Source organism: Dermochelys coriacea, chromosome 2 (genome assembly GCF_009764565.3).
Source record: "Dermochelys coriacea isolate rDerCor1 chromosome 2, rDerCor1.pri.v4, whole genome shotgun sequence".
Lineage (NCBI taxonomy): Eukaryota > Metazoa > Chordata > Testudines > Dermochelyidae > Dermochelys > Dermochelys coriacea.
This window is the reverse complement of record NC_050069.1, coordinates 105,623,059-105,640,458: the sequence shown is the minus strand read 5'-3', so window position 1 is coordinate 105,640,458 and position 17,400 is coordinate 105,623,059. Positions and strand designations below refer to the sequence as shown.

The 17,400-nt window shown below is 37.5% G+C and overlaps 1 protein-coding gene across 8 annotated transcripts in view; it reads right to left on the bottom strand.

Moving 5' to 3' along the window:
• The window catches only part of ATP9B (ATPase phospholipid transporting 9B (putative)), a 290,806-nt gene that overhangs the window by 8,824 nt on the left and 264,582 nt on the right, over positions 1-17,400 (bottom strand). For all 8 annotated transcript variants that reach the window (XM_038389752.2, XM_043508242.1, XM_043508239.1 and 5 more), the window contains 9 exons: positions 11,294-11,377; positions 10,497-10,667; positions 8,578-8,676; positions 5,751-5,840; positions 5,095-5,239; positions 4,708-4,772; positions 3,715-3,870; positions 3,457-3,521; positions 1,718-1,826 (listed from right to left, as the gene is read on the bottom strand). In XM_038389752.2, the coding sequence (XP_038245680.1) occupies positions 1,718-1,826; positions 3,457-3,521; positions 3,715-3,870; positions 4,708-4,772; positions 5,095-5,239; positions 5,751-5,840; positions 8,578-8,676; positions 10,497-10,667; positions 11,294-11,377 (984 nt within the window). The remainder of the gene's footprint in view (positions 1-1,717; positions 1,827-3,456; positions 3,522-3,714; positions 3,871-4,707; positions 4,773-5,094; positions 5,240-5,750; positions 5,841-8,577; positions 8,677-10,496; positions 10,668-11,293; positions 11,378-17,400) is intronic.

The window sequence follows — 17,400 nt, the reverse complement described above, 5'->3', positions numbered from 1 at the left end:
CAAACCAGCACAGATGTGAATCTGCACTCAGCAAAGAAATGGATTTCAAAACAGCCTGGCCAAAGACAGTGATGGATTAACCCATTCTGTTGATCTAGACCAGGGGTCAGCAACCTTTGAGAAGTGGCATGCCAAGTCTTCACTAATTTAAGGTTTCACATGCCAGTAATAAATTTTACATTTACAGGGGCCCCTCAACGGAACCCCAGACTGGCAGCGGGCTGAGCAGGGCCAGTGGCCAGGACCCTGGAACCCCAGACCAGCAGCAAGGTGAGCGGGGCTGGTGGCTGGTATCCCAGGCCAGCAACAGGCTGAGCAGGACCGGCGGCTGGAACCCCGGCTGGCAAGGGGCCGGCGGCCGGAACCCCAGACCAGCAGCTGGCTGAGCGGCTCAGCCTGCAGCCGGTCTGGGGTTCCGGCCGCCGGCCCCACTCAGCCCACTACCGGCCTGGGGTTCCGTTCACTCAGGCAGGCAGTGGGCTGAGTGGGGCCAGCGGCCTTGTGTAAGTAAAAACTGGCTCGCGTGCCACAGGTTGCTGACCCCTGATCTAGACTGAGACTAAAAACGTTACTCTGGCCTGATACAGCTTAGGACAGATAGTAAAAAGTATACTCCTTATCCTGGTAAGTTGCCTTGGATACTCATACCAAATGAGGCAAACAGACAAAACAATCAGAGTATGTGCAAGAATGCACTGAACACTATTATCCAAATGATTTCATAGCCAACACGAAATACACATCCAAATGTTTGTGCCAATGAATGCCACTAGGTGGCCAGCCATCACCACCATAAATTTTGGTGGTTGCCAAAAGCTTTGGAGGCACAGTAAGATTGCCAGTGATGGACAAACTGACTATCCAGTCACAACATCTTAAGGACCTAGCTAGAGATTGATCCGGGTTGTGTTTAATCTGCAAGGAGATTATGATTCTTTGGGAGTTGCCATGATGATCTCCTTTGGCCTAAGGAAGAGAAGTCCTGAAACTATTATTAAACACGGATGGCCTGTACAACAGCTCAAATAGCAGGCTTAGCAGGATCTTATTTCAGCAACCAGGTTTACCCTTTTTAAATATTATATTAAAGTTTTGTGTAACAAAGCAGTAAGGCTTCTCACCAGATGAAACCACTGAGAGTATAGCTAGTTCAGTACATTTGATAAGTGTTATTAAAAGTCATTTAGTTTTAAGAGCTCTTTTGTGCCTGAGATATTTGGAATGGGTCTTGTTTACCAGAACAGTTGCGAATAATTATGATGCACAACTGCACACTAAATGAAGCAGGGTATGAAAACTATACACAAACAGAAGTTGGGTTATGAATAAAGAATAAGTTAATGGAGATAATACTGAAAGAACAGATCACTATAGATCTTTAAAAATACCTGGCTGTCATACTGTTTGCTGTAGCAAAAGAGATTATCCAGTTCTACCTTAAATTATCAAAAAAAGCCTAACTTCTCCTTAAAATTGTATTTCTAAAATTAAAACAATTTTAAACTTAGAAAACCACCCATAAATTATATTTATTATGTTATTTCACCTAATTAATAACAACAACAAAAAAGAACACCTGGAAATCATATGACCTAGTTATGAGTTTGTCTTACCTGGAACATCTCCACAGAGTGAGTATAATAACCTGAAATTATTTTTGGGCATACTAGAGTCAAAATGAATATAATGTATATCTGAACACTTTGTATATTCATACCTTGGTGAGGTCCTTATAAAGTTCTGGATATAGCAATGCCATTTCTGGCTTCACATCCTGATCCAACACTAAAGAGAAGACTGGAAACATAGTGTATATGGTTGCATACCTTAGAAAAAGCATATAAATAGTCTGTATGTAAAAATCATTCAGTTGTACTCTTTATAAGCAATCTATTAACATCAAATAATCCTTTTACTGTGATTTTTCAAGTTTGAGTAAATCTGGTTGAGTGAATATTGTAGTGGTCAGCTCTGGGCAACTTACCCATGTAAGTTTAACAATACTAATTTACATGGTCCTGGGCTTCTTCGGAGAGCTGCCAATTGTGCAAAATTGTAGAACATGGCTACATTAACAAAAATTTAGATAAACCAACCAAATAACTTATTTCCTGTCACCAAAGTCAATAATCTACTTTTGAAACCAGGTCTTTAAAAGGAGAAAGACAAGACAACAAATCCACTGTTGCATCTATTATTCTTAGCATCTTTGTAATGCAACGAACAAATATGGAAATATAGAATTTGGAAACAAGTGTTGTCATGTCCATGAGGATCTCAACTGCCCAACCAGTAGGCTGGATTTTTGATAAACACATGCTGTTTTAGGATGAGTGGACCTTAGGATCACAAATGATTTTTTTTTAAAATATGGTTTTCTAGACTATTTGTAAATATTTTGAGGACTTTTACTATATGTCTATGCAGTGCCTAGGACCCTGACTTGATTGGGGCCTCTAAGTGCCACTGATGTCAACAGACAAATGGAGAAAGAGTTTTCTAATTTATGAGAGCACTCCGTTTGAAAAACACCTAGATTAGTAATTAAATATACAGGCATCATCATAATGTCATATGTGACTTAAAAGGACTTGTTTCAGGAACACTTTGAGGAGTCCTGCCTTACAACTGCACAGGATCCAGTCATGCTTGACTCTGAGCTGTGACTTGAGCACATGATCTCTTCCATCCGAAACTATATTCTCATTCTTCTTGATTGTTATGCAGATTCAAAGCCAGGGCCAAAATTCCTTAATACCCATGAAGAGTTTTGAAGTCTTCAGATGCTCCATAAGTAAAAAATATTGTAAGACAATCATGCTGGGCTGTTAACAAGGCACAGTGTTTTCACCCCACCTATACTTGCAACTATGGCTATTTCCAACATGTGAAGCAGAATAGAGTACATACATTCCAGCCTCAGAAAGGAAAGACATTTCAGGATGGAAAAGTGGTGGAACTGGGAACTGATAATGGATAAAGGTCCATACTCATGAATAAAATGTGTTATGTTCAGTTAAAATCGAACTGCTTCACTAAGCTGGATATGCTCTGTTATGTGCAGCTCACTGTTTTTGCAGTTGCCATAATGCAGGCATTTGGACCACGGGCTTTGATGCTGAAATGTACATCAGCTTAACTTTTTGCCTTTTACCAATACACCTCAGTATTTGGGATTTTTTTTCCTTAGAGGATTAGCTTTATTTCTACAAGGCCATGCCAATGGGAGTTTGGTATCTTGAGCTGCTTTTGAGAGGTTCAGCACTGAGGAGTGGTAAAGGAGGTTGGGTTGCTTTGTGATCCTCTGCTACATGGATGCTGTTTTGCTCATACCAGCACCTGTTAGTTCATCAACCACAAATACACGAGGAATGGGTCAGAAACCAATATTTTCTTCAAAAAATATTATTCGGAAATAAATGTTACCTGGTATTGTAACTATTGATTTCAACTTACCCTACCATTAGGAATCCCTGGTACAAAGGGATAGAAGCAAAATAGAAGACTGAAGAAAATACAGCCTTGAAAAAAAGAACACATATTTTAAAACTATGTAATAGCCAATTACCTTTTTTTTTTAAACTATCCCTCTGCATGCAGTGCAGTGCACTACAATAAATCAAATTAAATGATTAATTTTAAAACTTTCACAATAAATATTTTTAAGGGTAATGACATTTTGTGGGCATTATAGAAACATAAAAGTTTAAATACCTGCATAGTTGAAATAATAAGGCCCCGGTGCATGACAAATTGACCAAGTGCTGCTGATCTTTTGTAACTATTTCGACCATGAACCATCAGCAGCCTGCCTATGTGTTTAAATTGTGTGATAGAAAAGTCAGCTGCCAGGGAAGCTTGTTTTCCCTCCTAAAGCAAAAACAAAATACAACATTTAAAAAATGTTACATTTTATGCAGAAAAGGATCTTGGAAAGCACAGTGTCTTAAGAGATTAATAATAAACAAAATCTTCAGATTTCAAAATTTTAATAAGCAACCAATTTGTAACTGCAAAATTCACTCCTGCTTCATAAGAGATAAGATTAAGAATCTGAATGGGTATTTTTAGTAGAAGTCAAGGACAGGTTATGGGGCTAGCCATTGTCTGCTACTCTGGTGGACCTGGGACTGGCTGCTGCTCCTGCAGCAAGGGCTGACCTAACTCTCCCACCTCCGGCTGTTTCAGCCCTGGGGCTGCTGCTCTGGTGCTGACAGCTGTGCCAGCTCTGCCACTGCGGAAGTTGTGGAGGTCCCAGAAAGTCACTGAATCTGTGACAGAATCAGACCCTTAATAACAGAGTTTTATCAGCATTGTATTTAATGTAAAATGCAAACTGCTGTATATTGAATATATTGAACAGTCTGTGACGACTGCTACAAATAAGTACAATCACCCAAGCCTGTCTCTTTCAGTGCAACGTATGTATTTTATACAAAATAACCTACAGGGATTGTGTTTTTCTTGATTGTTTCTATACACAAGGTAAGAAAATAGACTAAAGCTGAGAAAATATTAACACACAGATTTTATGACTTTTTTAAAAAAAACTTAAACACTATTTACATTGTATCGAAAAGTGTGAATTTACCAATGTCTTCATTATAGGGCTGCTGCATAATTAATTACAATTTAAAAAGAAATCTTCTAGTACAATATTGTTGAAATTACATGTAGGATAATTTACATGAAATTAGATAAGGTTACCTTGCCTTCGATTCCAATTCCACAGTCTGCTGCTTGGATCATGCTGACATCATTTCCTCCGTCACCTGGAAATACCATTGCACTATGCAGTTATTCATACTTTCCCCCTCTCTTTATGTCACTTTTTAGTTATGTAGTATGTATCATTAAATTCTTGGAATTCATGTATTGGTTAAAACAAATATAACTTCAATGATAAAGATATTTTTGCTTATACATTTTAAAAAACCTTCTCTCAATAGATCTTTTACTGTAGAGAAGTTGTAATATTTGGAAGTTTAATGCCTTGAAATGTTGACCTGTAACCATTTTGGTTCACTGTTGCCACCTACTCTCCAAATTTATCAAATTCTTGTTACTATGAATGAAACTAGCTCTGGCACTCACCTATTGCACAAGTGCGTTTTCCAGTGTGGTGTTGTAACAGTTTCACAATATGAGCTTTCTGGGTGGGTGAACATCGGCAACAAACTACAGCAGGGCACTGGCATGCCAGCTCTACAAATTCATGTTCATAGTACTTCAGACAAACCTATGGAAAGGAACATATTTTATCCTATTTGACGTTCTCTTCTTAATCATGAGAGGCATAGTACAGGCTCATTTCACGAATAGAAAACACTTGATGGAAAAGGAAATCCCTCCTTCTGCCGTAGAGTTTTGCTTGAGTGACATCAACAAAACAATTTTACCCGCATTTTCTGGACTGTTTTACTGCAAACTAACACTTACAGCTGTTTCATTGGTCCTAATAGAAGAGACAAAATTTCAAATATTCACAGTACCAAATCATATTGCATACACCTTTCATTAATCTAAATCTGTCTTAAGCAACTGTCAAAGAACTAATACTATTTGGTTGTCTAGTAAAGTTGTTCTTGATTTATGGCTGAAGCAAAATTGCACTGGCAACCGTGAGATGCTTTAAAGTACAGGGGGAATTTTCAAAACCATTTTTTAAATAAATGAGGATATGTACAACCCTTTCCTTTTCATAGAGAATAGTGCAACTAAATTACTTTTGATAGAAGCCCAGGTCTTACCTCTAGAGAGTCCCCAGATATCACCAAGGCACAGTCGTGCTTCCTTCTAAAAGCATTAAGTTCTAAGTGAGCTTCTCCTCGACTGCTTACCTTCAATAAAAATACACACTCAAAATTAGAAGATTTAATTGTTAAACAAGTTTGAACTGAAATACCAGAAACCAGAGAAACCAAAACCAGAAAGCACTAGTTATTCAAAGTGTTGTACCCCAGCGTGTGTAACACCCAGGAAGTAGCTCTGCATGTGTCTTTCCCATCTTGCATGAAAGAACTGAGATGTGAAAGCAATCTTCAAACAGGAGGCAAATCTGTGCAGGCAGCGCATTCAGTGCCTCATCAAAGTGGATCAGGCTGCAAAACCATGCATATAAAATCTCGTAAGAACTTTATGTGGGATTGAGTCATTCAAGTTTGGTAACTCTAGATAAACCCTCTAACTCAGAAAAATGACATTGCTTAATAATGAATAAGATGTATCTGGAACAATGTGATGTGGCCACATTAGTGGTTCCATTCGTTTAGATGAGGAAAAGCAAAACCCTAAATAGTTCAAGAGGCACAGGAATACAACTACTTGTATTAATCCTTTTTGGAACTTGCAGCTGAAAATGTTTTCCTAAGCAGGAAATATGAAGACTAGCTTGGGTATGAATAAGTACCATGGAGTCATATAACACACACAAATCATAACGAACCTGCTGGGGGTCAGAGAATATCATTATACAGTAGTTTTATTCACATAACGTATCATAGGATGGAATCAAATTTGTGAAATGCAATATAGGTTCAAAGTGTACACAATATAATTTTGTAAGGACCAAATTAAAACATAGAACTTGCAAAATTTACAATATAACCAGGTTAAAGTGTACTAATATTATTTTAAATACAAAATGTTGACTTTCAAGTAGACTTTTCTGAACTATCCTAGACAAGATACAGTTGTTAGTCTAGAACAAAATTTCTAAAATGCTTTCACATGTGATTTGGGCCCTGTCAAAACTGGCTGTCCAAATCAAATTTAAAATGGGGGAGCTTGAACAAAATTAAACTGATTTGGGATAACATTGTTCTTGGCCTACTGCAGACAGAATCAGAAGCTGCTGCATGTCTTGAACCTGTCTCTCTCCAACAGTAGGAACTCCAGGTCTGGCTCCTGTTAGCATACAACTCCTTATGCTGGATTAAGTGCACACAAAGATCTGTGGGGAACAACAAAATGCTCCAAAAATAACAAATATGGAATTTTCTCTCCTTCCCTTCTAAACTAAGTGTGTGTTGGGGGACGTTGAAGAGGGAGGAGAAACAAGCTGCTATTCTGTCTACCACCAGGGGTTGGACTCCACTACTGTGTCTAGCATCACAGGAATTGAGAGGCATCTTCACTCAGAACTCACTACTCAGCATGACACACTCTCTTTATAGTGCCACCGGTCAGCTAACAAAGAGAAAGAAAGTTTTTATGTCTGCGACATATCCATTTGTTTTACCATAGACACAAATAACATCTAAAAAAGCCTTAAGAATAAATTAAAAGGAGCATTCACAAACCTAAAGAAATCTAACTATTTTTTAATAGAGTCTAAGTGGCAAACTCTTTGTTAATTAATATTTGGAATATCAGAGAAGACATTTTAACAATGACTATCAATCTAGTACAGTGACTTCTAGTAATTATTTCTTTACTGCACATATAATATTATAAAATAAGCCATGGACATACCATATTTTTCTGATTTTTCAGGTTCCCCCAAATTGATCATGTTCAATTTAATATTTATTTCAATTGTCAGTCAGATTTAAGTACTATAACATGCTAAAACATTTTTTTTTAAAAAATTGGTTGCAAAATGCAGGCATAGACAAGATAGAATTCTATATAAATTCATTTTCTAACTAATTTAAAACTTTGTGTATTCTAAATTAACAGTTCCAAATTGATCTCTTATTACTAATCTAGGTAATGAAAATAAAAATCTAACTCAAACTAAATAGATTTTGTTCAGAAAGACTTAATTTGTAGTGTTATAACATGGAAAGGTCAACAAAAATTGATCTGAAGTTTTATCAGAAGCATTAATAATTGAATTGCAAATAGGAGTCTGCAGGGCCTAATTTGCCATTCTGATGCTTCAGAAGAAACTAAATTTACATGTAAATTATATTGAAATAATTATTTCTGTAGGTGCAAGTGGTTCATTTAGAACAAACAGACTTTATGTCTGATCACACATCATCAATCAAGGCCTAGGGAATCTTTATTTTTGTTTGAATTCAATATAGTTGATGTTATTAAAATATAACAAAATGTATACAAATACAAATATTCAGTTTGCATTTCTATTAATTTTCTTAAAGAGAGAAATGAGAAAATACAAGTATTTTAATTGAAGACTAAGAGATTAACAATTCTGGTTTTCTGCTTTTGATCAGGACCCTTGTTCTGCAGAAGTAATGTGGACTTGGACTCTCACTCATATCAGTGTAATTCAGGAGTAACTCAGTGGAAGTCAAAGGAGTTATACTAGTGTTAAACTGGTGCATTAGGACAAGTCCTTTATGAAATATCTGGAAGAAATATCAATAAGTTCATACGTAATGCTTTATAATCTTTAGTCTTTAAAGAGTCACCAACTTGAAGTACAATTTATATGGAATTGTAATATGACATCCACAATAACAGCACATCAACTCCTTATAATTAATCCTATTACCATGAATATCAAATTAATGATTAACAGCTGCCCACTTATTAAGCAATATTTATTTTACTCTAACTCTTATTTGATGAGGCCAATCTTAAAATATTATCTGGAACTATACTTACAGGTCTGAAAACATGAATATCTTGAGTTCTAGATACTAAGTGGGAACTTTTTGCAATACAAGTAGCTGTCTCCAGTTTATCTCCTGTTAACATCCATATCTGCAAAAGAATTTGAGTTAATTCAGTTGAACATTAAGACCTGTTCTCAAAAGCTGAATGATATTTGTATCTTCTTCAAATCTTCTCTTACTACTCTGCTGAAGTTGATAACCAGGAAGGATGCATTGGCTACATATCTTTAAACCAAAGAAATGAATAGGCTTATTTTTACTATAATTGCACACAAAGGGTGAGATTACATGCTGTCCCTTTTAGGCATAGCACAGATTTTGCAGTTCAGGAGGAAAAGGAGGTGGGTGGGTTATGGAGAATTTAAACTATTTTTGCATCCTCCCAATCCTGGGCTGTTCCAAGAACTGGAGAGGCTCCTATGACCTAAGTTACAGCAGTGTCTTGGGGCTGCCCTATGGGCTAGAGCATCAATCAGAATCTCTAGCACACAGCATACTGTGGCCCTGCCCTCAACACACCCTTCCTGCCCTCCCCCTTCTATTGGTGCTTGCAAGGGGGCTTGGAAGGTAGCCTTATGTCTGTCATCCACAATTCCTGTGCAGGAAGACTGCTCCCTCTCCTCCAGATGTAAGCTGTTCTGGTCCTCTTGGTCTGGGCACTATACAGTTATATGGGAAGACACAGTTCCTGACCCAAAGAGCTTACAATTTTAAAGGCCAAAGTTAAAAAGTTCGGGAAAGGACAAGTAAAATGGACAGATTTAGGATTGGCACATATTTTGTTGGTTTTCTTTTGTTTATGTAGACAACCTATCCCCACTGCTCCTCTACTTAGCCACTGTCAGTTATTCTTAAAATATAAACCATCCCCTTAATCATTGAGGGGAAAGGAGAGATGGGAGACACAAAAGAGGAAAAGTTGGCATGGCGAGTGAGTCAGAGAGACTGTGATGCAGAAAGGAGGGAGGAGACTGAAGCAAACTATCAGCAGAGAGTAAAGACTGTCCATTGTTTTATTTCTGGCACCTAAGGGAAGGAAAGAAGTCTCTGGTGTGAAGGAGGGACTACTGTGGCCTGTGGTCCCCTCATGGGGATAGAGAGGAAGAGATGCCCCCTACTAGGACATGTTGGATTTGTGTGGTGACAAGGAGCCCTGCCCACACCTTAGGCCCTGTCCTACTACTGCTCCAAGCTATCTGGTCATACGGTGTCTATAAGTCTGGCCTGCCTCCAGGAGGTGCTGCTCTTCCTTCAGACCACATTCCAACATATGATGGAAAAAAATGAGAATGTGGATTAAAGATGTTTGCTGTGGTCATTGACTTCACAAAGGCATTTGATTTAGTTTGGAGGGAAGCATTATGGAAAGCACAAAAATCATATGGAATTCCAGATAGGATAATTGCAATTATAGAAGTTATGTATGAAGTTATGTATTATGACAATTAAAGAAGTTATGTATGAAGATTTGTCCTTTGCCTTTTTGCTGAGACTTCATATGAATACAAATTAGTGCCAATTCAGTGGTTTTATGATGTGAACACCTAAGTAACGTCACTAACTCTTTTAGTACACATTCCACACAGGACAGTTTCATGGTAAAAATTGTTAAGCATCAATGACAAAATAATATTAGATAAATTCCTCTCTTTGCACAGGCTGCTGAAGAGGTGGATGCTTAAGGGGAATCAAATTTGTGGAGGGAAAGGGAGTTTGTGTGTTCTGCTTGCTGTTCATTGATATTTGTTTTTGTAATTTAAATCAGGGAAACCTAGAGCCTTAGGTAGGTGTCCTTTTTCATTCTGTATAAATCTAAATAAATAAATACAAAACTAAATAAATCAGTTTTGAAAAAATACACAATTAGAATACCATGTTAACTGCCTTTTGGTCGTATGCATTTAATACCTTTATTCCAGCATTTCTTAGCATCTCCAGAGTTGGTCTAACATCAGCTTGTAGTTGATCCTCTACTCCAGTGAGGCAAAGCAATTCCATTTCTCTCTCCAAACTCTCCACAACAGCAGCCACCTTGAGGGCTCTATCATGTATGCTTAACTTTGCTTGGTTATATCGATTCTGCGCGCACAAACACAAAACCCCGTATTTTAGAGAGAGCTTGCTATGACTCGTAAAGAGAAAATAAATCTTCAGTTTGTCAGTATTTGTTGACAATGACTCATGATGTAACATATTTAAATTTATCTAAATATCTTAAATCCAAGAACTAGCAATTATGAAAAGTAAAATCCACTGTTTAATCAACACATTTTATGTCAGTATATCAGTGCAAGTTTCCTTGCATGATCCTTAGAGTGAATCATGAGAAGATGTTATAAAAAGCAGACCTCATGACACCTAAGTAGTGATTGTCCTTGTTTTTCAGATTTTTGTGCTATACTGAAAGTCTAAAATTAATTTAAATGAGGACCTCTGATGCTGTATAGCAATAATCCAATAGTATAATAAACAAAACTAAACAGTATCCTGTGAAAGATTTTGGAATAGTTGCTAAGGAATGTCAAAAACTGATAGAATATCACAATACTTCTGTTTAAACACATCAGTTATTACCGGTATTTTAAATCAAAATTTGATCACGTCATCTTAATAGAATACAAATAGTAGTATTCCTTATAAAGTACTTTGAATTATTTGATCACAAGAGCTATGCCCGGAATACGGATTCCTCTCTATTTTCATACCTCAAAATCTTGGTACTGCTCTTCTGTTAATGATTTCTTGGCAACCACCAGAGTGCGCAATCCTTCTCGTGCCATGTTGCCACACTGGATAGACAAAAGCACAAAAGAATAATGTAGGTAAAATAGCAGGCTGTTCTGTATTACAGATCAACAATAGGGCATGTGGTACCTATCTTTACCGACAGGAATTACAGACTAACCACCATCACTTTAATACTTGGAAATATACTGGAACAAATTATTAAACAATCAGTTTGTAAACTCCTAGAGGATAACAAGATGATAAGTAATAGCCAACATAGATTTGTCAAGAAAAAAAAATCATGCCAAACTAACCTCCTAGTTAGGTTACTGGCCTAGGGGATCAGGGGAAACAGAAGGCATAATATATCTTGATTTTAGTAAGCCTTCTGACACAGTCCAACATGGCACTCTCATTAATTAGTTAGGGAAACGTGGTCTAGATGAATTTACTATAATTTCTGCTTGAAAAATCATACTCAAAGAATAGTTATCAGTGATTCGCTGTCAAACTGGGAAGGTATATCTAAGAGTTAGACAGAGGGATTTTGTCATGGTGAGATACTATTCATAATTTTCATTAATGGCTTTGATAATGGAGTGGAGAGTATGGTTATAAAATTTGTGGATGACACCAAGCTGGAAGGGGTTACAAGAACTTTGGAGGACAGGATTAGAATTCAAAAAGCACCTTGATTAATTGGAGAAGTGATCTGAAATTAACAAAATGAAATTCAATAAAGGCAAGCGCAAAATACTATACTTAGGAAGGAAAAAGCAAAAGCACAAATACAAAATTAGGGAATAACTGGTGAGGCAGTAGTACTGCTGAAAAGGATCGGGGGATTGTAGTGGATCACAAACTGAATCAACAATGTGACGCAGTTGCAAAAAAAGTTAATATAATTCTGGGGTATATTAACAGGAGGTACTTATTTCACTCTATCTGCCATTGGTGAGACCTCAGTTGGAGTACTATTTTTCAGTTTTTTTGCACCACACTGTAAGTAAGATGTAGACAAGTTGGAGAAAGTCCAGAGAAAGCAAAAAAATGATAAAAAGTTTAGAAAATTTGCTCCATGAGGAAAGGTAAAAATTGGGTATGTTTAATCTTGAGAAGAGAAGATGGAGGAGGAGCTTGATGATAATCTTCAAATATATTAAGGGCTATTATAAAGAGGAAGTTGATCAACTGTTTTACATGTCCATCAATGGTAGGACAAGGAGCAATTGGTTTAATATGAAGCAAAGAAGATTTAGATTAGATAATAGGAAAACAATTCTCACTATATATAAGTACTGGAACAGATTACCAATGGAAGTTGTGGAATCCCAGTCACTGGATGTTTTCAAGAAAAGACTAGACAAACTGTCAGGTATACTTGACCCTGACTCAGTGTGAGAGGCTGGAATTGATGACCTTTTGAGGTCCCCTCCAGCCCTACATTTCTATGATCTCCAAAACAGCTAATTTGGTTTTCTAGTCCCTCCTAGATTAGTCTGGACACTAAGTAAAATGATGTCCAACTAGCATATGGAGAAAGGAAAATTCAATTAAATGTGTGATATCAACATCCTGTGAGAGAATACGTTTTGGCTAAGCAATCCAGTCTGAGAAACTTCTTAAGCAGTACAAACTTTAAAATCAACTAAAAAATGAACTAACCACAGAAAGTGCAATGAGCAAGGAAAGGTACTCAGGACAAGAGTTAAGATTTATTGGGAGGTGGAAGAGCCAAGGTTTGAATGAAGCTACTGCCTTTAGAAGACTGAATCTGGTGTCATAAATAAAGATAAAGAAATCACTAATCTTCCCTTTACTGCACATAAGGCATCCATCTACATGCTAAGAGAGAGCTAAAGTTCAGACTGTCTTCTGTGCCACCATGCAGAAAGCCACAAGGCTGAGTACAGAATTACAGGTAGGGTAATCTCTGTAGCACCACAACAAGCTCTGTAGCTGCCCAGGCTTCATAGAAAGACTGGTTTCTTTTGTGCATACAGCATAGTGGTTTTAACCCAGTCTGATAAAACCTTTATCTCAAAACATACTTTTTCTTTAGCCAAGCTAAGATAAATAAGTAATTTGGATCCTTGTGGAGAACCACACATTGAGAATAGCATCTGATACTATGGCTCATGAAATCTTAGTTGAAAAGATAATTCAAATCAGCTTTGATAAAAATGCTATAGTATACACTGAAAACTGGCTAGGAGGCTGTGATCTAAGTGGTAAAGTACTGAATTGGAGGAAGGTGCCTAGTGAGTTGTGCATAAATCTGTGTTAGAATAAGTACTATTTCACATTTATATTCATGATTTATTAAGGAATAAACAGCAAACAGATAATAAACAGAGGAGTTGTAAAACAGAAAAAACTCTGAAATAATATAAACATACCCAGAAATCTTAGAAACAGCAGAACTTAATAAAATGTGATAATCTGTGAAAAATATAAGCTAATGGACATATAGAGAAAAATCATCCACAATGCAGATATTCAGTGGTAATGAGTAACATGGGAAATAGTAATTCAGAAAGAGACTAAGGAGTAAAAATGGACAGCAAATTAAATAGGTTTGCAATTGCATGACTGCAAAATAGGCTAATGTAAAGGGCTAAAAATGTATACTTGGATAGATCAATATTAAAGGGTAGGAGGTGGGTGTCAATAACAGTTGTGAAGCATGCGAATACCAAGTAGGGAGAGATTATTTTATGCAGTATGAAGGGATATAACTAGAAGTAATAGGATTAATTTTTTTTAAATGTAGTCTGAATATAAGGAAAATCTATTTGGCAGCATGGTATTTTAGGCTAGTTTTTCCCATTCTTTTGATAGTTAAGTCCCCCTTCAGAAAACTGAAACAAATCATGCCTCCTTCAACTCTCATGTGTTGTTAAAGGCTTACCTAAAATGGAGTAGATTGTGTAGATCTTTAATATATTTCCTATTTTCTTACATGCTTTGATGGTCAATGAAACAGTTAACAATGCTGACATTTTAAAGTATCATGATTTGCATTTGCGTTAATACCTATTGGAATGCATGGGGCAATTTACAACTCAGAGCTTTTGTTTCAGATCCTCTGCAAACTAAGACTACCAATTGTCATCCATAACACTTGGGATACTTTTACAAGGTTTTCTTCATAACATAACAGCTAGAGATGCTTGAGGACCATCGAGACACCTGTTCACACACACCCTGGCTAGTCTTGGGCTATGGAATAATCTCTCAAGGTATGTGATGGAATCTGCATCATTTAGCATTTCTATTATAGACTGGACAAAGCAATAAAATATGTACTTCCACCTTAAAGCCCATTTCCCTGGGACAATCCTGCAATGGCTCCAAGGAGACTGACTATAGGGGACAGTGTCCTGAATCTGGTTGTCCAAAGTCACATGGACCCACAACTAGGAGAATTCCAGTAGCCTCACTTTTGTGATGTAGGGCTATCATGTGCCTCTAATCTTTCAGGCAAAGAAAACAATGACTGCAAACACAATATATATGCAATTCCCGGGTTAAGAGAGCCTGTATGAAAATCTTCTTAGATAAGGGTCTGACCCATCTAGCTGTTAAGAGACAAATGGGAGGCCAAAAATACAGAACATAAGCTCATGGGGCATTCCCTCTGCCTGTCCTCATGGTGGAAATACTTCGATGATGGACTACCCTCTTGCAGATGACTCTGGTTGGGGCAGGGTAAAGAAAAAAAAATGAAATTGCTCCTCAGCTAGACAGAGATTGCAGCACAGATTTTCAAATGATAAAATCAAAATTCAAGTTAAAAAAATATTAGCTCAAAACTTTGCTCAGCACCACAGAGGTGTTTCCCCTTACTTTACACAAGAACAGATCTGGATTTCTCTGGAGCTAATAATCCTACCACAGTTATAAGTGATAGAAACTTAAATGAATTTTCCTTACTCCATGCATTGGTAAAAGATCATATTACACATGCAGAGAGAATCTAGGGGAAGATAAAATTATGGTTAAGATGGAATTTTCATTGATTTATAGCTTTACCCCAAAATGTAACTAGGAGCTGAAAATGTATATGCTTTTTTCCCCTCAGCCCAGCTAACAACTTTCTTCTATCTTCTCTTAATTCCACTCCTGAGGGTTTAGGGTCAGTCACCAAATTGCAGGTGTAAAGTACTAGATGGGATTCATTGGAACCAGGACTGGCCTTTGATATGGCCAGGAGAACGGGGTGAAAGCACACAGTCTCTCTCTCTCTCGCACACATGCACAGTGTCTCTTACACACTCACCCCCCAACACACATTTGTATTATTAATTATTATTATTATTATTGTTGTTGTTTCTTCTTGGTAATCCTGCAATGCACATATTTCTCTGTAATTTTATTCTTTCAAAGTGCTGTTATTTTAGTTTTTTGACTGGTCTGTGCATTTCATAATTTTATTTCTCTCTTATGCTAACATTTAATTCTTTGAGTAGTGAATTCTAAAATGCCTAACCTGTCCTGGCTGGAGTAATTATCATCATTACTTTTATTATCGTATTGTGCTTTGTCCGTCATTATTTAAAGCGGTGCAATCGAATAATACTATCCTTCTAGAACGTAACTTTCCCATGTACTAACCTTAGCAGTGCCAGTTTAAAAAACATTAGCTAACATATAACTTTAGACACCGGGCAGATGACGGTCGCTTATTTTCAAATTGTATTTTTGGTTGTATCTGTAAAATAACTTAAAATTTGCATGAAAATAAATGCAGTTCCAACTAAGATACCAATAGCAATGATGGAGTCAAATGTTAGTGAGTCATGTACATGATTGGTTTCAGAGTAGTAGCCGTGTTAGTCTGTATTCGCAAAAAGAAAAGGAGTACTTGTGGCACCTTAGAGACTAACAAATTTATTAGAGCATAAGCTTTCGTGAGCTACTCACGAAAGCTTATGCTCTAATAAATTTGTTAGTCTCTAAGGTGCCACAAGTACTCCTTTTCTATGTACATGATTGTGATTGGTAAATATAAATGCCAAAATAAATTCCCTTTCCTAATACGAGAAAAAAATCTTAATCACGTATGTTAAAATTAAGTATGTTTTAGTGGAGTGAAAGACAATTGATTAAAACACAGTAGATAATGACAGTAACACAGAGTGTGTCTGTTAGAGAAAGTAAGCAGATTTTATTTATCTCTAATGAAGTTAGTGTACAAAGTATCAAATGTGTGTTTCTGGTATCTGTGTTAAAGCTCCAGAACTGATACCTCAAGGTTTGGGATTGGGAATATCCTGCTGTATTATTTCCTGATTGTTCTAAATTTACATATCAAATTTAAACGTGGCTTTAATTGGCATTAATATATATATTTTTTCTTTCTTTATATAACCATTAGATACAGCGCTCCTGTCAGCTTATTCCTGTTATCATCTGCAAAAAACCCTAGAGTTTTCAGTGTCTAAGTAGTCCCTGGAATCCCAGTTAAAGTTTCCTCCCACCCCCGCAAAATCTGAAATAGTGCCCTAGTGAACTAGGAGTGGCCAGAGGGCTGTGGGATCTGGCAAGATGCAGCCCCGTGTGACAGCACGAAGCCGCCTTGAGCCACATACCGAGCACCGGGCACCACAAGCCATAGCAGCAGCGCAGAAGTAAGGGTGGCAGTACACCATATACCATGCCACCCTTCCTTCTGCGCTGCTGCTGGTGAGGGAGTTGCCTTCAGAGCTGGGCGCTTGGCCAGCACCTGCCAGTATCAGGCTGCCCTGTCAGTGCTTAATTTGTGCCAGGGCTGAGCTCTGGCATCTCTTTCAATACAAATTAAACACTGGGGAAGGTAGCGGGGCCCAGAGGTGATGGGCGGAAGGAAGCTCAGGGAGCCGGGATGGTGGGGGCAGGGAAGAAGAAATACAAGTTCGCCCAGGGTGCCATTTCCCTAAGGCCGGTGCTGATCAGAACCATCAATGCATGATCCTTACTTAGCAAAAGGATCACCTGCTGCTACTGAGCCATATGAAGAGCTGAATGCTTCAAGAGTACTGCAGACATAGGCACCTATTCCCTGGGTGCTCTGGGGCTGGAACACCCATGGGGAAAAAATGGT